The 23,925-nt window shown below is 34.6% G+C and overlaps 1 protein-coding gene, 1 long non-coding RNA gene and 3 other non-coding genes across 5 annotated transcripts; all 5 read left to right on the top strand.

Annotated features, from left to right (window-relative positions):
* Positions 1–3,775: 3,775 nt before the first annotated feature.
* On the top strand, positions 3,776–5,605 carry LOC105047498 (uncharacterized). The gene is made up of 2 exons (XR_832453.3): positions 3,776–3,945; positions 5,144–5,605. It is a non-coding gene; the product is annotated as an uncharacterized lncRNA (long non-coding RNA).
* Positions 4,006–4,101, top strand: LOC114914346 (small nucleolar RNA Z43). The gene has a single exon (XR_003801238.1). It is a non-coding gene; the product is annotated as a small nucleolar RNA Z43 (small nucleolar RNA).
* On the top strand, positions 4,368–4,448 carry LOC114914348 (small nucleolar RNA U83). Its single transcript, XR_003801240.1, has one exon. It is a non-coding gene; the product is annotated as a small nucleolar RNA U83 (small nucleolar RNA).
* On the top strand, positions 4,531–4,626 carry LOC114914345 (small nucleolar RNA snR60/Z15/Z230/Z193/J17). The gene has a single exon (XR_003801237.1). It is a non-coding gene; the product is annotated as a small nucleolar RNA snR60/Z15/Z230/Z193/J17 (small nucleolar RNA).
* Positions 5,606–9,159: 3,554 nt separating the features above from the next.
* LOC105047499 (uncharacterized) lies at positions 9,160–23,268 on the top strand. The gene is made up of 7 exons (XM_073260022.1): positions 9,160–9,404; positions 16,946–17,133; positions 20,400–21,491; positions 21,673–21,735; positions 21,825–22,045; positions 22,527–22,633; positions 22,940–23,268. The coding sequence occupies exons 1-7, from the start codon at positions 9,160–9,162 to the stop codon at positions 23,052–23,054; spliced, it is 2,031 nt and encodes a 676-aa protein (XP_073116123.1). The 3' UTR covers positions 23,055–23,268.
* The last annotated feature ends 657 nt before the right edge of the window (positions 23,269–23,925 follow it).

The following is a 23,925-nucleotide window of genomic DNA, read 5'->3' as shown; positions in this document are numbered from 1 at the left end:
AAATATAGCGTATATATATATATCTAGCTATTGAATTTGTTTGGGTGTCTTCCCATACTCATTCAATAAAAAAATTTTACAAAAAAAATTAAGAGGTAAATGATATCATAGAAAGAGTTATATGATTATAATCATTATATAAAAATTGATCAAAGATGATAATATAAATTTGATCAAATTTTTATATAAGATTATTTTTAATTAAGTATAGTAATATTTTTTAAGTATCATTTTTTAGAATAATTTTTTCATCAATCAAATATAATAATTTTTTTATAATTATTTTTTTATATATATAATTTTTGAAAATTATAAAATTATCTCATAGTTTGATACAGTAACCTGGCCGATCATGTAACGTGTTTAGAGGTTTGTTAAATGGAGTCATCTCTATGCATATTGCGGCTAGGGTGGCATGTGTGAGGCGTGAGGCTCGCAAATATTCTCTTCGATCTCGTTTAGCTACGCATAATTAGGCTTCAAATTTAGTTCAAAATATACATGGTTTGCTCGTAGTAAAGTGAAATTACATCGTGTTTTAGTTAAGATTGATAAAATATGATTCGATACGTCAATTCGATTCGTATTCGATTCATTATAAATAGATTTGAATTTTTAATTAAATAGATTTGGATCATAAATGGATCGATCCATTTAATAATTGGATCGGATTTGAGTTTTAGATATCTGATTCGTTAAATTCGTTTAATTCGTTTAATATTTAGATTGGATTGAGTCAAATAATCCATTTAACCTGTTTAATTTATTTAATCTATTTTTGATCCATTTAATCTGATCTGTTTAATCTATTTAAGATTCGTTTAATCTGTTTAACATTTGTTTAACCTGTTTCTGATCTATTTAACTCGATCTGTTTAATTCGTTTAATTTAATTTGATTTATTTAATAAATAAATTAAATAGATCGGATCGAGTTATCTGTTTAATAAATGGATCGGATTCAGATTTGAATTTTTAATCTGTTTAATAACAGATCGTATTTAAATTGATGATTTTCTGATCTGATCTATATTGATCGGATTTATTTATGATCTGATTTGATCGTCACTCCTAGCTTTAATCTTGTTCAAATTAAGATGAGAAAGACTAAAGCTTAAGAAAATGTATCCCAATAGTGTGTCTAAAGCTGTTACGCACTCAAATGCCGTCTTGGGGTCTGTTCGGTTGCCCATAAACTCAGCTCGGCGAGGGAAGCCCATTCGTCCTCTAATGCCGCCTATGTAATTCTTGTGTACTCTACCAATTTTTTGACCGCTACGAGGGACTGGTATTTATGAGCAGGGAAATAAATGGAATAGTGAAGCAGCATTCTGTTACATATGTGTTAGTTCTTTTTCAGAATAAATTATAAGAATATTCTATCAATTTTAATTTAATTTGATTTATACCTTCTCTATCTTAAAAGATATCAAACTAGTTTTTCAAATTATCGAGATATTTCAAAATAATCGTATCATTTATCTCCGTTAACAGAATCATGTCATTGTCACATGACTATCATTTGCTATCATTATTTTATAAAATAATTAAAATATTTTTATCACCATCTCCCTTCTTTGTTATCTCCGATTGCTCTTCTCCTTCTCTTTTGCCGCTAGCATCTCTCCTTATCCTTTGCCACAAGCATCTCTCTTTCTTCCTCATCTATTTCTTTTCTTCATTCTCTTCTCCTTCAAATTCATCTACGGGCCTTCCTCCTCCATGACGGCTCTCTCAACTTCTACTAATTTTTCATCGACGACCTCTCCTCTTACTTCTTATCCTTTTATCCTTCTTGTCATTCACCTCCTCTAAGGGGGTCTTGTCCATGAGTCCTCTCTCTATAGCGGTTATTTTCACCTCCATTCATTTTTTACCAGCAACTTCTCTTCCTTTTTTTCCTTTCTTCTCACTCACTTTTCCTTCTTATCCTCCTTCTCTAAGTCTGCCCTCCCCTCCACGATAACTCCCTCTACCTCCCTTGCCACTAGTAACCCATCCTCTCTCCTTCCCTTCCTTCTCACCTCTTTTCTCCTCGTTATCTTCCTCCAAGCTCACACATAAGCCCTCTCCCGTTATGACCGCTCTTGCCACCTCTGTCCCTGTTTTGCTAATGATCCCTCCTTTTTTTTTCTCATCCTCTCCCCTCCTCCAATCTCATCTATGAGATCTTTGACACCATCCTCCTCCTTTATATCGACCTTTGCGACCCTACTCTCCTCCTCCGTAATGATTCCCTCCACCTCCATCTCTTCCTCACCGACGATCCTTTATGTGTGTGTGTGATTGAAGGATATTTTTGTCCATTGAAATGGCAAGCTAATACCATTTATTATTATTGGTAAGTGAACAATAGAATTACTTTGAATATTTTAAAAAATTTGAAGAATTAGTTTAATATCTTTTTAAGCCGAGAGAGTGTGTGAAATTGAACTGTAGTTAAGGGATATTTCTATAATATTTCTTTCTTGTAAATTTAAACTATTATTTATTATTTTTACTATTTATCTATATAAACTATTTGTAAGAATTTATATCACTGCACCAGAAAAAAAACTCTATTAATTTAGTATAAATATTTTTTTATTTTTTTCATTAATTCTTAAAAATTTCATCTTTGTATATTAATTTCTATATTTTTTTTTATTTGTACTTTGAACCCCAAAACACTGTGACTTATACAACTCTGAGGTTAAGTTGGCCGGATGATAATAAAATATTTTGCTTATATTCTTCTAAAGGTGTTAAATTCATCTTTTAGTTATTTTGGCCCTAAACCCTCGTATTTAACCAACTTTTTAGCTCATGTCCCTTTATCATTATCGTTAGCAATCAAGTCCCTCACGAGAAACGAGCAAAGTGCACAAAAAAAGGTTGAGCCTATTACTATAAAGGACACATTTGGTTGACGAAAAGTGGCAGGAGAAGGCACAATTTTTGAAAAATAAAAAGAAGGCATCTTTTATTTAATTGAAATTTGAAAAAGAGAGAGAATAAAAAATCTTTTCTTATAAAAAGTTATTTTTTATATTTTATAAAAAATAAAAATTTATGAGAGAGATAGATTTTAGCACTTTCGAGGAGTGATGATATTTTTTTTAAAATATTTTTTTAAAATCTACGATTAAAATTTTGTAAAATCTCAATAGATGGTTGGATGAAATACTGAATAGTGATATTATAATAATATTATCTTAATATTTATATGAATATAATATTTATTACATTTTAATATTTACATCAATATAATATTTTTATTAATATTAATATAATTTTTTATTAATATATCAATATTTATATTAATATAATAGTAATATATATTAGTATTATATTAATACAATAAATTATTATGATCTAATATTATATTATAATATATTAATATTATATTTATATTAATATAAATATAATATTAATATTTATATAAAATTTAGGAGCAAAATAATATTATCTTATATCTATTAAGAATATAATAGATATTTTATATAATTTTTTTAAAAAAAATAGATCTTCGACTTAATATAAATTATTTTATAATAAATTACTTTCTAATGATTAATCTAACACGTCAAAATTTTATTTTATTTTATTTTTTTTTTCACAAACCTAATGAGTCCAAAGCTTAGGGACTAGACCGTAAAATCTCTTTAATTTTATTCGCAAAAAAAATCCCGGCCAGACAGGGCAATCACCGATCACCATCGGACGGCTGTGAATCCAGGCTCAGTCTCATTCAGGAAAGCACCTGCGAACGAACGATCAACGATGCATTCTGACGGCTGAGATGCAGCCCCTAACGAGGCACTGAAGAAACCCTAACCCTCAAAACCTCTATAAATTGATGCCATCAGATGCTGCTGTCGCGGTTCTTGTGGCATTAGGTCTCCGCCCCCTTTCTCCAAGGGGTTTTCCCTTCTATTCTCGGTGGCGGTATCGGGGGCTCGGTTTCGTAAGTTTAGGGTTTTTTTCCCTTTGTCGTTCTTATATCGGTTTGGGGATGAGGAAATGAGGACGATGACGATGAACTGGTTTTAGGTCTCGTTCGTCGTAACGGCGTGACGCCTTGCCGACCATCCTGATATATCACCACCCATATTCCGAGTCCCATTCCCTTCCCCCCAACTCTGTTAGGGTTAGGGTTAGGATTAGTTTTTTTTTTTTCTTTTTGTTGATTTTGTTGTTAGTATTTTTGTCATGGCCGATGATTAAGAACTTTAATGACAAGCATATGTCTGAATCGATCCGTGTCGACAAAATCTAATCTTCTCTATGAGGCCATTTTTGCTGCCAAAATCGATCTTTATTTCCTCGAATTTTTTTTTTTGAAATGATAAAAATTTGTATTTTTCTTTTATTATTCACTGTTGATGGAGTCTGTGATGAAGACTGTGGAACTTATTTTGTCTGAATTTTCTATGATTACAAACCTATTACTGCCTTCCTTCTGAGGCTTCCATCTTTTTTAAGAATTTGTGTGTGTTTCGGGTACAGCGTGTTGATGTTAAACCGAGGGCTTCAATCAATTGATGATTGATAAGGTCGCGTGATGAGCAGTTGCATAGTTCAAATGATAATCTCTCTATAGATTATGATTATTTTGAACGTCTTTCGCTCCTAGCTGACGACCTTGTGATTGTTGTCCAGATTCTATCTTCTTTTATGCACCATTTCGAGAGCATTTCCAAAAGCTTGCAAAATGTGAAAACAATTTCTTGTCCATTTTGCTGCCTAGCAATGTTTTTAATCTATTTGTTAACGGAATCTCTATATTGAATATGTGGAATTTTATCTGTTATGGATTCGAGAAACTTGGTTGCGGAATTTTTTATCTTGTAAAAAAAGGGATGCATTGTTTCTCAATTCATTCTTGATTGCTATGTTTTTCCCGCTTGTTCGATGTTCAGATTTGGCTGCAGAATTTGCCATGTTATTGTGTTTTGGTTAAATATTGATGATTTTAAGAGGCGCCAATATACGTAGATGATTCTTGGATCTCTTATAAATATGTCTTTTTGCTGGTTTCTGGATTAAATGATGCTGTTTTCGATGTTCTTGCTTTTGTTGGGCTGAAACGAATTACTCCATCTCAAACAGGAATTATTAATTTTTAAAGAATTATAAGCGGTCCTTTTCCTGCTTTTTTGTAGTGTGGAGCCGAACACTTGGTTTCTATAATCCTCTATTTGGTGGCAGTGGCGCCAATTGAGGACTATTTGTACTCTTCTTTTACAACTGGATCCGGTGGAAGACTACTATTGTGTTTTCTGATGTTGTAACGAGAGATTAGTTTGAGTGCAATTTGCAGAAGTTTAATTAATGATCACAGGTAGTTGAAGATTAATATCGGTTTATTTTGCAGATCCTATCTGTTTTTAGTTATTGTTCTTGTGGATCGCTCTCTCTCTATTAGTTGTGGAATTTCTCGCGGGACACACAGGTACATCAAAAAGACTAGCGAATTTGGGCATCTTACCTCTCCTCAGTTTGTCTCTCTGATCCCTGTGAAAGTGGTATTAAATTGATGTTCAGGCTTGGTTCAAATACATTTTGATCTCAGCTGTAAATTTTGGTGTTAAGATTGTGCTGGAACTCAGATTGATTTTTTCTCAGTTATTGAATCGTTCAGAGTTTGTTGCAAACTTGCTGTAGTTTAATTGATCATGCAATATCCAAGTCTCACTGGCTTTCAATCAGTGAGGCTTTGGCTGACGCGGGTGTTCTCTTTGGTTTTGTTTGGTAGGGGTATATCAGATAAAATATTTCTAAAGTTATTTATTGAAAAAATTATTATGAAAAAAATATTTTTTTATTTTTTGTGAATAAATTATTTGAGAAAATAGTATTGAAAACTTATTATATTTGGTGAAGATATCCTATATGAAGATATTGCATATTTTTAACGGTGTTTTGAGATAAATAATTTAGTTAATTATTTTTTAGTCTATTGGTTGGTTATTTATAGGGTAAATTAATGAAAAATATCTAATTAAATTTAAATTTAAAAGTAGTTATTTATTTAAGTTTTAAATAATTTTTTTTATTTAAAAGATAACTTAAAAGTAGTTATTTAAATGGGATGAAATGATTCAATTGTCTTTCCAGTTATAAAGCAACACTATATTATTATAAATAATATTATATTATTATAAATAATATTATACTATTATAAAGTAATACTATATTATTATAAAATTATACTACATTATGTAATGTTGTAAAGTAATACTATACTATTTATTGTAAAGAAATATTGTATTAATATAATACAATAAAGTAATTGTATTATTATAAAAAAATATTATTCTAATATAATGTAATATTATCTTATTATTGAGGAATATTCATTAATATAATATAATAAAGTAATACTGTATTATTATAAAAAAATATTAATATAATATAATATTATTTTATTGTAAAAAATATTGTATTATGATAATGTAATACTGTAGTATTTTAAAAGGTATAAAGATAATTTTAGTAAAAAATGGATAGTTAGTTTATAATTTATGTTTGAAAGAGATAGTTATTTTTACATAAAACTCATGTGGAGAGCTGCTTTTAAGTTAAGAACTAGTTCTCTATTATTTATATACTATAATTTATTTTTAGTCAGTAAATAAATATTTTAAATTTATTATAATTATCAGTAGTATATTTCTATCATAAATATAATTAATTATTATTAAATTTTATGATAAATCTAATAATAATTAATAAATATGATTATTTATTGATATTTAATAATAAATATTTCAATATATAAATTATATTATAATTTATAAATAATATTAATTAGTTAATAAATATATCAATATATATAATAGTTATATAGTAATTATTTAAATAAATAATAAATTTATTAACTTATAATAAATAATATATGATTGATATACTTACTAATATGTTATAATTAATGTGTTAATTATAAATGTAGATAATTAATATAAGCATATAGTTACAATATGTTAATATAATAAAAGTAGGGTTTTTTTTGACAAACAATGATAATTTCATATATTTCCATTTAGTAATCTGGTGTCAAAATACTACCTCCTAATAGTATGTGATGCCTAATAAGAGGATGATGTGGTGGTGTCTGCGAAAATTCACTAATTATGGGATCAGCAATCAATGGTGCCAAGTTTTTGTCGGTGGAAAGAGAATTTTCCATTATCTGCACTTTTGTGTTAGCTATAGTTGCTGTGGTTTGGAAGGTTTAAGGATATATATCAATCTTCATATTAGAAACTATAAGAGTTACGTTAATGTATATATGATCTTAACTATGGTTGGGATGGTGGTGTCTTAGTTACCGGTGCTCAGTTTCAAATTTGCTTGGGTGCCTTTTTAAGCATGGTAGCAGCGAGGAGAAAATATTTTTATAAAATTTTGTACTAAAAATTTTTTGTATATTGAGTCATCAAGATTTATCAAACACTAAGAAAGAAGCTAAAAAATAGTTGTAATGTCACTATGAAGCTCTTCGGTGCTTTGAGAATCAAGATGTAAGTACACAATGGCGGTTGAACTTTTGTAGGCTAATTATGATTCTTAGCAACAAAATAAAACTTAGGCATAACAAATAATTATGATATTATCCTTATTTTCATTATGACTTAGTGCAATCGAAGCCATCAATTCTACTTCCCATTATCGGTATATTTGATGTTAATTGCCAATCATGAATGTGTTTGTATGAATAAAATTAAATTCTTTTGTGTGACAATATGTTTCATTTTTACATTAAATTCATGTGATTTTGTGCTAGTATATATATAAATAATTTTTGTACGTACATTTGTAAATTCTCCAAGATAGATATATTTAAAAAAAATTTATAAAAATATTTTTTTAATTTTAATTTAATTTTATTTATATCTTTTATATTTTAAAAAGTGTTAAACTAGCTCTTATAGTTATCGATATATTTTTATTCATTTATCAATAAATAGTGTTAAAGGAGGAGAGAGAAAAGAGAAAAGATGGGTTGCCAGTAAGGCTGCAAATGGATCGGGTTGATCCATGATTCGATCCGACCCGGTTAGACTCGACCCGAATCCATTTAAAAGATCCATGGAGTCGGGTTGGGTTCAAAAATTGGATCCGTTTATCTTTTCGGATCGGATCTGGATTTTCTAAATTTGGACCCGATCCGATCCGTGGAGATTTTTGGATTAATTTGGATCTCAAGATATATAATCTGACCTGATCTGAACCGGATCCAAATATAAGATCCGAACTCAGTTAGAATGACTCATCCAAATAAGAATTTGGGTTTGGATCAAAAGAATGACTCACCCAAATTCTTTCTTAAATCTCTTACTAAAATCTTTAATACTATCACACTATCACAAGATTATTAATGTACTGCACAAGAAATGCCATTCTTATAGCTAATCTCGAAATTTTTCTAAAAGTCCTTCCACAAACACAAAGTAAATTGGGGATATACCAACAGTTGTTCATAATTAAAATATCCAGTTACTTGTTTATTGTTGTACATTACTATTGCCTTAGGGATCGTATATAATATCCACTATCAATGGTGAAGTGAGAAGACGTGGGAACAGAGGAGTGGAGAGAATATCTATATGAAAAGATAGATATGGCCATACTATTTTGCTGCCGATGTGACCTCTAATTTCACTGTATGTAGATTTTTAAATCCATGATCCGATCCGATCCGAATTAGATCCGAACTAGATCGGCATTTCATGGATTGGGACTAGGTTATATATGGATCCGATCCGACCCGAATGATCCAATGGGTCAATAAATTCGGCCATGGATCCGACCCGACCTAATTTTTTATTGGGATGGTATGAGTCCAATATTAAGACCCGATCAAGAAATTGGGTCGGATCGCGATCACCCAAGATCCGATCCGACCCGACCCATTTACAGGCCTAGTTGCCAGTGAGAAGGGATGGAGGTGGAAGGGGTTGTTGTGGAAGGAGATGGTTTATAGACAGTTTGGAGGAGATGGAGGGAGCCACCATGGAGGATGGCTTATAGACAACTTAGAGGAGGTGGAGGAAGCCATCGTGGAGGAGAAAAAAAATGGAGAAGAAATAGATGAGGAGGAAAGGGAATAAGAAGCATAGGTTGTGAATAAAGAGCAGATGTGGAGGAGGTCATCGTAGAGAAGTAGGGCTCATGGATGGACTTGAAGGAGAAAAAAGATGAGAAGAAGTGGATGAGAAGGAAAGAAGGACTGTCAGTAAGGAATGGATTAGAGGAGGAAAAGGACAAAGAGGAGAAGAGGATAGAGAGGAAGGAAAGGAGGAAAGATGGGTTGTCAATGAGAAGGATCGAAGGTGGAAAGGGCCGTAATAGAGGGCAATGGTTTATGGGATGCTTGGAGGAGGAGGATGAGAAGGAGAAATGGATGAGAAAAAAGAGAAGGTAGAGGAATGGGTGGAGGTGGAGGGAGCAGTACTATAAGAAAATTCATTATTAACAACGGTCAAACGTTGTCACTAATAAACAAAATATCATCGTTAATCCTATTAGCGATGCATAACCATCGCTAAAAAGCTGTCAGAAAAAAGGACAACACTAAAGCACCTTATCAGTGATGACTAAGGAGCCATCGCTAATAAATGTATTAGCGATAATACTCCATCGCATGTAATATTTTTTGGATTGAAAATTAAAAAATTTAAAAAATATAATAGCGATGGCAGTCCGTCGCTAATACTTTTAGCGATAGAAGTTTCGTCGCTAAAACCATCGCTAATAATTATATATTTTTTTAAAATAATATTTTTAGTAATTATATTTATTAAAATCTGTTATAATTTAATTAACAAGTAATTATATTTATAGATATTATACCAACTAACAATTAACTATCATCATCATAAATAAAAAATTAATATTATATATTAAATTAAAATTAAATTGTATAAATAACACTGCTCAAATTTCAAATACAATATATTAAAACTAAAAGAAAGAGTCAACGAAGATCGTCCTCCACCTCCTGCTCTTGCTTCTGCTCTTGTACGTCCTCTATAACAGTAGGTGGATGAGAGCCGGATGTTCCGGTATCTTGTAATGAAGAAAAATAAAATATTATTAATAATTTTAGAACTAAATTAATTAAAATCGTAAAATTATTATAATTGATACATCTCAAGTCTAAACCTTTATGAAGAGATATATTTTAATATACTACGATTCTCGAACGTATTGTTTCTACATATTTTATTCGATAGTACGGAGCTATAGATACCTCTAGCCAGTACTTTATTGGACGGTTAAGTTGAATTTGACCCTCTGGATACTCCCTCACTTCCGTTTGAAACCTAAACTGGTACGGATGGATATATTTCAATATATTCCTTTAATTTTTAAATAGATTATTTCTACATATTCTATTCAATGATACGAAGCTATAGACACCTTCGATCCATCTATCGGAGGTTAGATTGAATTTTGACCTCATGATACCCCTTCCTCTTATCTCAAATCTAAACCGGCATAGAGGAGTATATCGAAATATACTCCTTTAATTTTCAAACGGATTATTCCTACACATCTCATTCGATGATATAGACGTATCTACACCTCCATCCCATTCATCAGATAGAAAGATTGATTTTTGACCCCTAGATCCCTTTTCTTCGACTGAAGTCTAATTATGTGAAGTTTCTAAATACAAAAATTTAAAATAAATAAAAAAATTTGTTAATACTACTTGACTTATCTGCTATGATAGTTGTGTCAATGAGCTTAGCTGATCACGTAAATATGGGTCCTGGAGAATTTCAACCATCATATTGTGGACGACATCTCGGAAGCTCTGGGGTCGCTAGCAAAAAAGCCTCTGCACGACCTCCTTGACATGTGCATCGCCCCATGTTTGGATCATTGAGGCCTAAGAGGAGGACGTCAAAGACCAGCGAGCTATTGGAGGGTTCAAGCTATGTTTGAATCCTATGATCCGGCTCCTATTAATCTCTCCGATGGCCCTAAGCCATCCCTCGAGGTCAAGAAGGGGCTGAGAGGACAGATCCTCATCGTACTATTCTACGACGTATTCCGTGTAATCTATCTACATAATTTAAAAATTCATTAGTGCTATTATACATATCAATATACATAAAAATTTAATAAAATCTAAACCTAAAATCTAAGTAATCACCGATCGTCCTAGACTGGTGTATGGCCTCCCACAACTGCAGCTGCTGTGTCTACAATAAATAAAAAAATCAAGTTAATAAAAATTAACATATGATAAACTAAATATAAGATTAATATAAGTTTAAAATTTTTACCAATCTATCTGCAATGACATGTGTGCCAACAAAGCCGTTGGTGTACTTGATCGGATCCTGCTGGCGGCCTGATTCTGTCGGACCCTCTGCGGTCTATCGGAGTACTCCTCACTGCTCCACTAGTCATAGAGGGCTTCCCAAACATCCCCCCGCATCCAGTGATCCGTGAAAGATTTTCAGTCCAATAGTGACTCGAAACTGAAGGACTCAATGGTGGACTGCCTGAGGTCATATAGCCCATCACAGAGCTAACATGTGGCGACCTCCTCGAAGGTCCAATGATCGATCTCCTCATCTTGAGTCTCGAATCAGTAGTATGACTGTAAATAAAGGATGGCATGTATCAACAAATAGAATACAAATGTACCACGAATTTAAAAATTAATAGGTATAGAACATCCTATACCATTAAGGAATTATATTAATTCTATAGGTCAAGTACCGTAATCAAATGATGTGCAATAAGAGTCGAAAAAAATTTTGACAGTATTTTTTCTTAGTTCCCCCCACATAGCATAAGATATGTGAAGAGAACTAAAGAAAAATAATGTCCGAAATTTTTTTCGAATCCTTATCATATCGTTTGATTACTGCAATGACCTATAGAATTAATTATATTTTTCAAACTATTTATACTGGACAATCAATTGATCAATATACATAATTCTTTTATCCGTATAAAAATATATCAATATACGGATAGGGGTGGCAAAAACTAATCTGACTCGCCAATCCGACCCATCTTAAATATGTTTGGATTTGGATTAAATGGGTTCGGATCGTAAACGGATTGACCTGTTTAATCCGTTTAATAATCGGATCGGATCGAGTCGGGTCAAGTCGGGTTGTAACAAACCTGTTTAACTTTTAAGAGCTTTAGGTTATAGGTTAGGGGTTTGGTCTTGGTCATTTACTCTTCGACCAATTTTGCTGTTCGCCGCCATCCCATCCTCTTCTCTGTTCTTGATGCTCTAGCCTCTAGGATTGTCCATCCCATCTCATTCTCGACACCCCTCTCGGTCGAGGATCCCTCACCATCTTCCCCAACGCCACCACCAGCAGTAGGTGGCTGTCCACTAGTAGCTCCTCTCGTTCGCGACTGTGTTGCCTAGTGTCATCCCCGCACCTCCTGCCACCTTCACCACCTCCCCCTTCTCCAGGTGTAGGGCTTTAGGAGTATTTTTCTCTCTATTTTACTTTTAGGTGAGAGCATCTTATTTCGATCTATATTTTTTCTTGCAAATATGGTGAGAGCATCTTATCCGTACTTATTTTGGTTTGGATCTATATTTTTTTTCACCAATATGATATTTTTATCAGATTTTTTAACTATTTTTTTGGGATTTTATTCAATAAATTATTTTTTATAATTTATTTTTTGGATCGTGTCCAGGAGTTTTATCAATTTGATATGTGTATTTTACCTACCTCTTTACCCCTCGTGGCGAGGTCGTCCCTTGAGGTATGGCCATATGAATACTTTATTATGGGTTTTTATTTCTTTCTTTTGTATTTTTAAAGAAAAAGGTCACCATGTGAGAAGGATAACTACTGCTCCGAAAAATGTTTCTTTTGTATTTTTCGACTGTTTTCTTTTTCAATTTTTCTAGCTGAAAATAGCTGCAGAGTTAGACAATCTCTCCACCAAGCTGGATGATGTTAACAAGTTGATGTCCTCAGCCATGGCTTCTGAAATCTAATCCACAGGTGAAGTCTCTCTTGAGCAACACAACAGATGTCTGGATGCCAGTTATAACTGTAGATGCCGATGAAAGGCATAGTTTTCCTGGGACAAAAGATAAAAGCAGTCAAGAGCAACAGGATTTGCCTGGTCATTGAATCTATGATGTGTAGCATCTAAGTAGTTCCTTTTTTTTTATTTGGATAGTTTATTGCTCTAAAGCCTGGGCAATACATCTTTACATATGTATCTAAAATCTTAATTAATTATTAATTAATTCTGAGGTTTATATGCCATGGGATCGATTGTATTTGGCTGAGTGCTGATGTTTTCTCCATGTTGCTTATATTTAGGTTCCTACTTCATAGTTTCAAGCAATGCCATGTGATGTAAAATTCAGCTAATCCATCTGTCTTTGCTATCCACTTGGTAAACAGATTAACAACAGATTAAATGGGTTAGGTGGATCGGTTAAACGAGTTATTTATCTAATAAATAGATTAAATAGATTGAATTAGATCGATTAAACAGATTAATTATTTAATAAACAGGTTAAATGAATTGGATCGAATGACCTGTTTATTAAATAGATTAGGTTCAGATTTGAAAATTTGACCTGTTTAATAAATAGATCGGGTTCAGATTTAGTATTTTCTAACCCGACCTGTATTTGATCCGATCCGTTTATGAGCCGACTCAACCCGATTTCTACCTCTATATACGGATGCCATAGAATATGTACATTAATCAAAAAATGGATTTATGGTTCTATGCAATGTAATCTTCTTAAAATTTTTTAAATATAGAGTTTCAACGTATCGAGCAGTATTACAAATAGGGAGGGCCGGGATGTGCGTTCCATGCATGCGGACTTGGGGTGCGCCAGACGACTAGGTCGTGTTAGCACACCAACATGCGGACAAAGGCAATTCCCACCCTAGAGGTTCTAAAGTACCGAGCAATATTACAAATAGGGCTACAAACGGACTAGACCACACCCCTGCTTGAACATGATCCAAAATTTTTTTTGGACTTTGGATCGGGTCGAGGCCCTAGAAACTTTTAAAATATAAGGTTTGAGCCCGATCGAATCCAGTTGGATCAGTCCATATTATTTTCATCGGAGTAGATGAGCGGGCCAAAATCAGTCCAGCAGCGGTCCGACCTCGAACCACTGCCATCGAAGGCAGTGGGACTATTTTCGCTGGAGAGCTCTCCAGAGTGGTTTCACTTCTTGAGAGCACAAACGGATATGAAGTTTCATACGACAGCGGTGCTTGTTCAGATCCTGCCGATGACCGAGAATGCACTTCCATACACAAATTATATCAAATATTATAAATTTAAATAAATTTGATAAATATAAATTTAAATATTAAAAAAATTAAGAGAAGAAAATGATGTGTGGCGACGGCTACGACACTAAAAGTCACCTGATGGTGCAAGGAACAAGAGGAGGCGGCGAGGGATTGCAGATGGTGGCTTTCGACGGCTGCATTTCAGTGGTGCGGTGGGGGAAGAAGAGGGGAGTCTTGGGATGGCGGATCCGATGAGGAGACACTTGATCCGATGCGAGGATGCTCGATCCAGTGCGGGGTCGGCGGTGGGGGAAGAATACAGGAGGTTGGGAAGAAGGGGGGAGGCCAGGACGGGTCTCCAACGAGTGTCCAACTACATCGAGGAAGAGGCGAGAGGCAGGGAAGAATGGAGAGGGCCGATACGGGATTGACGACAATCGATTCGGTGTGGGGACATGGATCCGAGGAGGGGATGGTGGCACGGGGTCTCGGACGCGGTGATGTGGCCTCCGGTGACACGAAGGGCGAAAATCGGGGATGGAGGTGGCGGTTTAAGGGGAGACGGTGGATGGAAAATAGGGCGATCACGGACTCGGAGGGGAGATTTTTGGGCAGACTATTAGCAATGGCAAAGCCGTCGCTAATAAGCAAATAAGCCATTGCTAATAATTGGTGACCCTTTTAGCGATGGGACAGGTTTTTGTTGTAACATGTTGTCGGTAAAAAAGCATTATTAGCAATGATTTGTTTGCCATCGATAAAAGTCATCGTTAATGTACTATTTTCTTATAGTGGAGCCAATATGGAGGAGAAGAAATGAGTGACGAAGAAGGGGAGAAGAAAAAAAAAGAAGCGAGAAAGAGGTATGCTGGCAATAGAGGAGGAGGGGATTAATTAGAGAAGAGTTAGGAGGGAGGAGAGAGGATATGGAGATAAAAATATTTTTATTATTTTATAAAATAATGATATAATGTGATGATCACATGATATCATTCAATTAATCGAGATAAATGATTGGACCATATTGAAACATATTGATAATTAGAAGGGTCAGTTTGATACTTTTTAAAGTATAAAAAATGTAAGTAAAATTGGACTAAAGTTGAAAAAATATTTTTATAATTTTTTTAAATTTTTATTAGAGATTTGGTTTTGATTAGTAAGTTAAGACATACGGAGGAAAAGCAAATCTTAGGAGATTTTGCTTATATTTATTTCAATAAATAATATTTTTGGAAAAAAAAAAGTTCATTCAGGATTATCTATTTGCAATATAAGTAAACATTTATTATTTTATAAAAAAAATTATGATACAGGAATTTGAGGACAAATCATATAAAATCCTTAAGAGTTGTTTAATGATTATTGCATGTACGAAAGAATTTAGCAGTTTATAATGAATATCATTGATTGAAAGAAAAAAACAAAGCTCGTTCTCAATTTCTAGAAATTCAGCCAAAGGGGACCTATTATATATGTTTTTTATTTTGAAGAATCTGTGCATAAATTTTCCATGACTTATAAAAGTTCTTGATACAAAATTTTTTCTTTATTCTTAGAACACTTAAAACATTCTTTACAATAACATTAATGTTTAAACTCAATTTTTATTTAAATTATTAAATATTTTGTTATAAAATTAGGGGAACTCCACGATTAGTATTTCACATTCTAATTGGCAACAAAATATTGGATGGAATATGAGCTTCATATCAAACTTCAATTTAAGACAATGCGAAAACAGCATAAACTTCAAGGTTTGGAAGTCTCTCAACTCTAGGTACTTGTAATCCAAGTGATTGAATAGCATTAATATGTGTGTATAATAGATCCACTCTAAAGCTATTATTTTGCATATATAAAAAGCTATTATTTGCCTATAAAATAAAAAAAAAAAAAACAGTCTTTGCCCACTTCAGCTCTATATTGAGTTTTCTGGCTATAAAAACATAATAAGTCACAACCAATGTTATTTATCATCATAATGAGAACTTGCAGAAAAAATTGATAAAGACAATATTGTTGGAAATATCATCGTTTCCAAACTAATATCTGTAGCTAATATACGAATTCAAATTTATAAAATCACATCAATAGAATAGTTGTTAATAATGATTCCTACAAGGGGATGATGTTAATAACAATAATTATATAAAGTTTTGTCATAGTGATATATCTGTTTTGAAATATTTTTTGTATGCTTTTTCTTTGGTGTACTTGTGGAAGTTTAATGTCATTAGTTGAGTTATTGTTTCTCTAAAAATATTAACATTATGGGATACACATATGCACCTAATATCAATAAAATCTAAATGTATAATTAAATGCTGCCAAAATGGTTATTGTGGCAAGCGGCGCAGAAATAGTAGTGTGTTTTGATCACGGCACGCCCAAACAATTATAAACAGTAAAAGAACTTAGGATTAACGCATCCCAATTTACCATGGTGCTACTATCATCCATTAATCGCATATAAAGTATTAACTATTAATTTAATTGTTGTTTCTTTAAAATGAACCAAATGAATTGCACATGCTGATGATAGAGTTTGTAACAGTAAACATCCGAAACCGTTCTGAGCAATTTGAAACCTCGTCCTCAGACAACCGGGAGTTTCGGATAGAAACAATTCCACGTGCTACCGGGGTGCCATACAAAAGCGGTTTTCAAAATTTGAAACCCAAGCGCTCGGCGCGTGTGCATCTCTACTTACGTCCCTCACTCGCTCGACCCCCCGCCCCTAACCCGATCCCTCCCTCGTCTTTCCATCTCTCCGATCTTGTTTCCTGACTTCCTCCAAGCCCTACCCTCCTCGCGGCGCGGGCTGCCCCGCGCCGACTTCTTCTTCTACGGGGGAATCGCATCCGACGAAGGTATGACGTCCTATCCCTCCCTCTATCTTGCTTTCTCGATCTCTTTCGCTCTCTACCCCCGCCAGAACACTAGATCTCCCCACATTCTCTCGTACTGACCCTCTGTCTACAATTCTCTCCCTCTCTCTCTCTATTGCTGTTATATGATAGGGGTTTTTGATGGAATTCTCTGGCGAATTCAGTAGGTCAAAAGATTCGTTTTGCTATATAAACTGAGGCTGTCGTCTTTCTATGGTGGGTTTGGGTGCAACTGATGATGGGAATTATTCTTGGATAGATTCTGTTTGAATAACCGCGACAAAGGTTTAATTTTGATATAGGTTTGTCATTCTTGATGCTTCGTGCTGATCTCCATGTATGAAAGGCTCATGAGTGCAGTTCAAAATTTGAGTGGCTTCATTATAGGAATTCAATTTATAAGGATCTTATGATTTTAGTTATGAAGTTTATGCTTTCTTGTTTCATAATAACGTTACCTCCTTTAGTACTTGGAGCCTTGAATGGATAATTTTGCTTATTCGCATTTGGTTTTTGATCTCTTGGATGAATAGGCCTGGAAAAGTTTGGACATCTCTTACTTTGGTCATTACTTTTGACACCGATGGAAATCAAATGGTCATTGAAAAATTTAATCAAGAAGTTACCTTATGAAAGCATGTGGTCAATGTTTCTAGGATCTTTCTTTGGCTAGAGTTATATGCTCTAGGCCTCTTCTTGTGATCCTCATCATCCTGTTCTACTTTGATGGTTGAATGCCATGATTTTGTAGCTGGGAATCCATTTACTGTGGAAATAGAGACTGTCTCTCACAACCCAAGAGCCGCTTAGGTTCAATGATGGCAGATAAAGATGGCAGGGGAAAATAAGATTTCTCACATATTTGGCCCTCTTTTTTTATAACAAGTGGTAGTGTCTGGGAGTAATTCTTTTCAAGAGGAGTTATGATAACTACATGATGCAGTTATCACTTGGGATGGGCATCGGCATGCCCTCTCTTATTTCTGACAAATGTACTATCTGTGAAGATTCATGCAGGCATGTATTTAGTCGCATATTACTTATGTACTATAAAGATCTTGAGTAACTCATATAAGATCAAAGAATCCAAATAATATCTTCTGGCCAGTTTTTGTGGATAAGATTCTAAGTTGTTATAAATGGTATAAATGGTATCAAAGCTGATCCAGTCCATAGCCTATGTAGACAGCAGCACGGGTTCATTGAGATTGTTTATGGGCTGATCATGGTGTTTATGACTTGATGTATGGATTTGAACCTTTAATTTGGCGAGAATGCCAGAGCTTAAATAGAGAAAGTATGTGGGGACCCATATAGATGTATAGTTAGTCCCACATGGTTATTTGCTGAAAAGATTTTAGATACTTATGTAAGGTCAAAGAACTTAAATAATATCTTTTGGTTAGTTTTTTTGAATTAGGTCCTGAATTATTATAAATGGTGTCAGAGCCAACTCAACTCATAGCCTATGTAAACTAGGGGATACTACAGCATAGATTCAATAAGGTTGACCATAGACCGATGTGGTATTTGTGAATGGATGTATGAATTTGGACCATTAGTTTGCTGGGGATGCTAAAGCTTAAATGTGGAGAGTATATGAGGACCCATGCGGGCATGTATTTAGTCCCACATTGGTTATTTGCGGGGAAGATCTAGGATACTCATATGAGGCCAAAAAATTCAAATAATATCTTCTAGCTAACTTTTTTGGATGAGATCTTAGGCTGTTGTAGTATCTTCTTCTCATGGTTTGGAAATGTAGTAAAACTCTCACCCTTTTTTGCTACATTCCAATGTCGTCTATCGTATATTTTCATAATTTGGTGTTACTACGGGGGTTAAAAGAAATAGTTTACTCAGTATTTCTAGTTTCTTATGGACCATCCACATCAGATTTCAGCTAGCTTTCCTTCTGTCTTCATTCTCAAAATAAACGAGCAGATAAATTAAAAAAGCAGCCATGTTGAGGATGGCAAGGTGGAGGATGATACGATCACGGGGCTTCTAGCCGGATGATAAGGTTGGTGGTGTTATTGATAGATAATTTTAGATTTGGATTCCATTTAGTTCTTGCATAAAATAGGCACAAGGTTTGGAATAAACTTTATGCTTGGCAAACAACATTGGGAAGAAGGTATAATTGAGGAATAGTTATGCTGTTCAAACTTGCTTATGACAAGTATAATAATTATAAGGAAGAGCCGTCATAAGCTACTTGGCATAAAGGCACCTTTTATGCCTATTTTTTTACTTTATTTCTTGTGAAAAAGAAGTCACCATGCAAAAATTATTTCATAAGGTTATCTCTTGCTATTCAAGAGTGGAGCCAAAAAATATTGCCCTAAGCACAGCTTCTACTATTCCAGTTTTTCTTATTCCCAACCAGATGCAGCCTTGGAGTTTGGATACATGAGGACCTGGGATGGTGGTATGGGTACATCAAGGAAGTGGAATAATTTGGGGAACCCAAGGTTGCATGGTGTTTGAGGAGAATGATGAGTTTATTGTTTGAAAAGGGAAAACGTATTCCCACAAAGCAATTACCTGTGTAAACAATTCGTGAATATGCAGATCATGGACACAATATCCCATTTGACTGGTAAATTAAGCCAACAAGTTTGCATTTTCTACCATGGTGACAACTGATCAAAACTTATCATGTGACTGTGCAAGCAACATACCAGACAGTGCAAAATACTCATGGAATTCAGATAATGTTTTCCTCCTAGTTTTTGAATTCAATGAGAAAAATAAGTTTTATTTACCTGATTTAGATTATAAATTCTTCTACTTTTGAACTAGTCTTTATTATGTTCTATTGGATGTCTCCTTGGCCATTCGCTTCATGTGTACACTTGAGACACCATACCAATTCCCGCAGCTGACTACTTACTTTCTCCATCAACCTGTTTGTAAGTCTCATGATACGTTTTTGCTATACCTTACCGCCAAATTCATTTACTTCTAATTGTTTACACCACTTCACCATAATTTGGGATTCACTGTACTTGCATTTTTTACTGTAAAGCCCTCACATTCTTTAGGGATACACTAAACTAAAATTTATATAATAAGGCATCACGAGTCTTTTTTCTTCATTGATTTGGTAGTCTCAATGTAGTTTGTGTAAAGATTGATATCTGCTTTTGATGCAAAGAATCTAATTTCTTCTTTTGTTCTTCCATTTGTCTTGTTGATTTCATCTGATTCGAAACATGTGCCTGAACGCTAACTCTATATTCCAGGAACCAGAACCTGTTATTTGAAATCCTCTAACATGAAAGAAACTGAGGCTCTTGGAACTCAAAGTAAAGAAGAGGAGGTATCTCAAATTACAGAGGCAAATGCATCTATGCTTTCAGATAAACTTGTACCAGGGACTGCAGGCAAAAGTTCTTTGGAACAGGATGCAGCCTATTTGAGCTTGGGTCAGGTTGGCCCTACAAACTCCTCCGAAAATGTGGGATGCATCGTGGTATCAGAATGTAAGGAAACTAGTGGATCATGTTTCCCTGCAAAAGTTGATGAAGGGCATGAATGCAATAAGTTGAATTCTGCGGGCATTGGTGTGGATCTTAATGCTGTAGAGGTTTCAAGTATGGTGGAACAAAATCCATTTTATCCCTACAAAAAGTTGGGACAGGTTAAATCTGTAGATGCCTCCGAGAGTGGAAGCACTACTGGCCCAGTGGAGGACAGTGAACCTTTGAGAATGTGGAAGGAAATGAAACAGAATGGCTTCCTATCATCATCACATGGAGGCATACCAATGCCCAAGCAACGTTGCTGCCAGCCCAGGAAGAGAAAAGATGAATTCAGAAGAAAAGCCGAGTTTGCAAGGAGAGAACAGGCTAACAGGTTCACAAAAATTGCTGCTCCAAGTGGACTGCTTTCTGGACTAAACCCTGGGATCATTAATCATGTCAGAAACAGCAAACAGGTTCATTCAATAATAGAGGCCATAGTGCGGTCCGAGAAGCTTGATGGTCAAATGCAAAACAGGTTCACCGATCAAATGAGTAGTGAAAGTAATGGCACCAATGAAAGAAGGAAAGAGCATAGCTATGCCCATGGTTTAGCAACCAATCAGTTGAATCTATCATTAAATAAACTCTCTGTTCCTTCCAGCTTGGATCGAGGTGTGGAAATGAACATAGCCGAAGACAAATTTTGCCGTGAAACTTCTACAACTTCTCAGCTCAGCACAAAAGATGATAGTGATGTGCTTACCCTGAAACTCTCACCAGCTACAACAGAGACAACAGAAAATGCTAGTGGCGCATCAACTGACTGCCACTCTGCAAACCAGGATAACATTACCTCTTTATCACTGAAAGGTAGTATCTACTTCTGTGTTTGTATATTCTTGGTTGCTGATATCATCACAAATTACCAGAGAATTTGGCCATTTATATTGTTGATCCAATTCTTCCAGAAACCTCATGCATAAAAGGGCAGATATGTAAAAATGTGTTGAAAACTGCACATCAACTAATTTGACATTTTTCTCATTTACAGCTGCTACTGTTGCTTCTCAGTGGCTGGACCTACTTCAGCAGGACATCAAAGGGCGTCTTGCTGGTAATCTTTTGTTAAACAGGAAGCATATGTTTTTGAATGTAATTTAATGTGCTCATATTTTGTAATCAATATTCTGTTCGTGCATGAAGCATTGAGGCGCAGCAGGAAGAGAGTCAGGAATGCTATCCAGACAGAATTACCTTACCTATTATCAACGGAGTTCTCATTTAACCAAGAAAATGATCCCTCGTCTGTGCATTCCTCTGAGGCTCAATGTTTAAAGAAACCTACCCTAGAGATGCATGTTGCACGATGGAGATCTCTTTTCAGTCAGATGGATAAAGCACTGTACGAGGAGGGAAAACATTTGGTGAGTATTCTGTTAAGAATTTATAGGTTGACTCCAGATAATTAGTGATTTTAATATCATCATTGAAGTGTTATCTTATTATGTATTTACCAACACCTATTTTGTGGTATGATATATCTATTTTGATTTAATTTGAGGTTCTTTACTGATAATCCCCTTTTTTTTTTTTTCAAAAAAGAAAATCTGTCCTTTCCTTCTTTCTTTTGGTCAATAATAGTAGATTAACAGTGGTGCTGCTAGCATAGCTCTGATGTTTGGATACCGAGGATAGCTGATTGCCATATTTCTTTGAAGTGAATGCTCTTTGATATATACTGCAGTATGTTTGGAGCAGGACTTGCATGGTGATCTCATATTAATATGTTAAAGCAAGTAGATCATGTAATGCAATTCATAGGGATTATCAACAAATCAGATGCTGATTGACTTAGTTAAAATGTTGCCTTTTGGGGCAATAAATGGATAAATATGGTTTTTTCAGGAGAATTGGTTGAAACAAGTCCAAGAAATGCAACTGCATTGTGAGAAAGGCCTGAAATATGTTTGCGTGGAAGGCTTGTCACAATTTGGTTCCTCAGAGAATTCCAGGTTTGTCAGATTTTCATAGTTTTTAACTACAGGAATCTTGGTTCCATTTCAGATATCCTGCTTCAAAAATTGTGCAGATTATACTGTCATAGCTGTGCATATTGGATGTTTTAACGGATATCTTCTTTTAAATGTGAGAGCATTATTAAAGAGGAAGCCACAGTGCAGTAATCATGTTTTTAAGCTATTTTAAGGAGAATCATTCTTCATTTCTGTTGTAATTGACACGTATTAAACATATGCAATTGCTGTTCCCGTCATTCCATATGATGATACTGTATTAATTGACTACTTTTCCATTCTCAGTAAATTGAAAAAATCCGAGGCTCATGAGCAGGAGTATGCAGTGAGGGCTGCAGCAGCATCCATCTACTCCACATGCAACTTGATCATGACAACAGAGAACGTGCCGTGTTTCTGATTTCATCCGAGCATGCCTTTCCTTTATCTAATTAATGCCTTGTTTGTACTCCTGTTGTGCATTTATCACTCCGGTGACTTAGGAATGAAGTTTTATTTGATTACCCTTGTACCATTAGTGTGTCAATCTGTCTGAATTATTTCTGACATGACTCATTGTTCTACATAATTAATCTGAATTGAAGTACAATATTCCATTTCTTTTAATATCATTTTCTGTCTCTTGCACCCACTTTTGGGGTCCAATTGCACTTTGTTGCTGTCTATAATTCGAAGAAGGCAGTTAAAGTAACTTCTTCAGGGAATGTTTTAACATTTGGATAATACAAAATGAGATACAGACAGGACCTCTCCATGGCTGAATTTTTAAGATTGTTCATAGCGAGAGTAGTTTTACAGGGTATGTTGTTGGATGAGCTTGGTAGGCTACGGGCTGTTAAACAACTTCATTCTTAAACCAAGCTTAGACTTATTTTAGTGAGATTAGCTTGCACCCTAATTAAGCTAGACCTTACATTAAGCTTGACTTGGACTCTGTCTTAAGAGGGATCCGAATTTGTTTGGTTTCATATATAGTCAAGATGTCATAGGGCCATGTGACTGAAAATGATATGTGTATACGTTCGCAGGTCATCAAGGGTCATGATCCTTTACACACACATAGATATATATACTATTGGGATATACCGACCGATCCCTCTCACGTCGACTCACCATCGGGCCCGTCTGGCCAGCGTCCGACTCTACCGACCGCACCGATCGATGACTGCCGACACCGCTCGATCGAATATATGTCGGTCGGGCAAACCCTCTCCATTTCCGACTGGCCGAACTGCGGAGCTCGATATCCGACTCCCGCAACGCACCCGACT

Source organism: Elaeis guineensis, chromosome 6, assembly GCF_000442705.2.
Source record: "Elaeis guineensis isolate ETL-2024a chromosome 6, EG11, whole genome shotgun sequence".
In the NCBI taxonomy this organism is placed as follows: domain Eukaryota; kingdom Viridiplantae; phylum Streptophyta; class Magnoliopsida; order Arecales; family Arecaceae; genus Elaeis; species Elaeis guineensis.
Note: the sequence above shows the minus strand (reverse complement) of the source record. Positions and strands in the feature narration are given on the sequence as shown.

Bases quoted from the DNA above. Each gene is read 5' to 3' on its own strand.
- LOC105047499 (XM_073260022.1), top strand. From the start codon at position 9,160: ATGGACTTGAAGGAGAAAAAAGATGAGAAGAAGTGGATGAGAAGGAAA. The intron at 9,405-16,945 runs GTAGAGGAATGG...TTGAAACCCAAG, and splicing joins TGGATGAGAAAAAAGAGAAG to CGCTCGGCGCGTGTGCATCT. The intron at 17,134-20,399 runs GTATGACGTCCT...TCTATATTCCAG, and splicing joins GGGAATCGCATCCGACGAAG to GAACCAGAACCTGTTATTTG.